Raw genomic sequence first — 2,205 nt, 5'->3', positions numbered from 1 at the left:
CCAGGTGTGGTGGGGCCGGGCCTGCTGCGCCTCTCCGCTGGGCCCCTCAGCTGCCCCTGCCCCTGGACACCTGCCCGCCGCTCCCCGCCTGCCTGCCTGCGCTGCAGCCCCAGCACGCTACCCGGGGCTTTCGGGGTTCCCTTGCACCAGGCTGGCGGCACACGCCAACTCCCTGTTTCCAGGGAGGGAAACTGAGGCCCCGGCCGGGCTGTGTGAGTGTGTGAGAGTCCTCGCTTTTGGCACAAGAAGCGTCTGGGGGCGCTGGGCGCGGGGGGGGAGCGGGGCTCAGGCCTCCTCGGTGGCTGCCCCCACACCCCCGTGGCCACGGCTTCGGCGCCCCAGCCCAGCGGCCGGTGACTCATTTCGACGACTCTTCATTCCCCAGAATACAAACAAAACTCAGCCTCTTTGAAGTGCAGGCTGGTGTATGAATCAGACTGCGCAGGGTGTTTCTTGCCAGATTATTATTTTAACGTGTCCCCCACACGCGTTCTCTCTGCACGTGGGCGAAGCCAGGCCAGAGAGCCACGCCTTGTCTCTCTTTTCTTTTTTTCAAGATGTATTTATTTATGCACACGAGAACTGGGGTGCCGCCAGCGGCGCGGGGGTGAGAGGACTCCCCAGAGGCAGAGCGGGGAGCAGAGCAGGCAGATGGACTGACACACACCACTGGGGGGTGTTGCTGACCCACCGAGGGGCACACTGACCGCAAGTTGGCCCGAAGGAACGGAGGAGGCCCGGAGCCGCGAGAGAACGAAGCAGGAGCTGGGGTCCGGAGTCCGTTTACTGGGACGGCCCGTGGGTACACACAGGTCTGTGCGCGCAGGGAAAAACAGGAAATGTGCCGATCAGGGTGGGGTGCAGGGGTGCACGGGGCCTGGGGCTCCTTGTAGCTACTTGAAACCAGCTGTTTGCAGGACAGAGGGCACTGTGCGCTGCTGACCTGTTTGTTGGCCTCACTGGGGAGCGCGCTCACCCGAGCACAACATCAGCCCTGCAGGGGGGCAGCGGGCAGGTCAGGCTTGGCCTGCAGCGCCCTGGGGTCCCTCCCTGGCAGAGATCAAAATCACACTGAGCGGCTGCGGTAGCCTGAGAGCGCGGGGACTTGACCTCTGCCCAGGGAGGCCCCGTGGCTTGTTTTCCACCGGAGGCCGCAGCCTTGGGGAGCCAGGCAGCCCTGGACCTTGTCCCTCCTCCGTGGGGCCCCAGGCCGGGCCTTCAGGGTCAAGTCTGCCAGCCGCTGTCCACTCTCGAGCCCGACCGTGGGGGCCACAGTGCCCGAGTCCCCGGGGAGCCCCCGCGCCCCTCCTCTGGGGCGTACTGTGCCCCGGGAGTCACGTGTCTGCCCCCAGAGGCCGGAGCCCCCGCGTTTGACAGCGGGAACGGAGGCCCGCGCGAGGACGGGCCTTTGCTGGCCGCATGTTCACTTTGAGCAGTCCCAGCTGCGCGGGAGCGCGACCAGACGGCGCGCACGGAGCTCAACTCCCCCAAGGGGCTGCGTGTGGCGGTTCACAGACGCCCCTGCCGTGGCGTGTCCATTTGTTCCCATCGGTGGCTCGGGAGGGGGCCACACAGCCACGTGTCCTTCTGGGCGTGGCCCCAGGCCCAGTGTGTCTGCACAGGGCCCTCGGGATCGCGGGTTTCCCGGCAGCTGGACCATCACCCCGCCATCTGCCCCACGCAGCGTCCCCCCTCCGGCGGAGCCCAGCCCCGGCGCCTGCCCGTCTGGCCACCCCTGCCGCCCAGCACTGGCCTCTCTCCCGCAGCTATTCGCACTCCTGTCCTAAGCATAGAGGCATCAAGCCAAACTCCACGACCCTTCTTCCTCCGCCGCAGGAAACCCCTCGTTGCCTGGGGACACCGGTGCCCTGCTCGCCTGCCCAGGGCCCGCTGCCGCCACCCCTCTGCCCCCCAAGGGCTTCCCAAGTCTCGGCATCAGGCCCAGAGTCTCCCGTTTCAGCCCCCGCCCGTCGCCTCCTCTTCAACTGAGCGGGAACAGAGGTGCGCACAATGGCACCCCCATTCCCGCGGGGCAGGGAACGGCGGCACGCCCCAGGACGCGGCCTCAAAACCCAGTTCCGACCCTTTGGAAATGGCGCTGGGCAGCGCATCTGTGTCCTGACGCCCAGGTCCAGGGCAGCAGCCCCGCAGAGACCCCCTCGCGCCCCCGCCCCGCGGGCCCAGCCAGCTCCTCACGCCGGCGGG

General features: G+C 67.8%; 2 protein-coding genes across 2 annotated transcripts in view; one reads left to right on the top strand and one right to left on the bottom strand.

Moving 5' to 3' along the window:
• Positions 1-362, bottom strand: part of KIAA0930 (KIAA0930 ortholog) — a 25,421-nt gene extending 25,059 nt beyond the window's left edge. The window contains exon 1 of the mRNA XM_012735099.1: positions 315-362. Coding sequence (XP_012590553.1) covers positions 315-362 — 48 coding nt within the window. The remainder of the gene's footprint in view (positions 1-314) is intronic.
• A 1,648-nt stretch (positions 363-2,010) lies between these two features.
• Positions 2,011-2,205, top strand: part of UPK3A (uroplakin 3A) — a 4,991-nt gene continuing 4,796 nt past the window's right edge. Inside the window, exon 1 of the mRNA XM_004676402.2 lies at positions 2,011-2,129. Within this exon, the coding sequence (XP_004676459.1) occupies positions 2,011-2,129 (119 nt within the window). The remainder of the gene's footprint in view (positions 2,130-2,205) is intronic.

This window comes from Condylura cristata, unplaced genomic scaffold, assembly GCF_000260355.1.
Source record: "Condylura cristata isolate star-nosed mole 26May11 unplaced genomic scaffold, ConCri1.0 scaffold00004, whole genome shotgun sequence".
Classification (NCBI taxonomy): Eukaryota; Metazoa; Chordata; class Mammalia; order Eulipotyphla; family Talpidae; genus Condylura; species Condylura cristata.
This window is presented reverse-complemented; position numbering and strand designations above follow the sequence as displayed.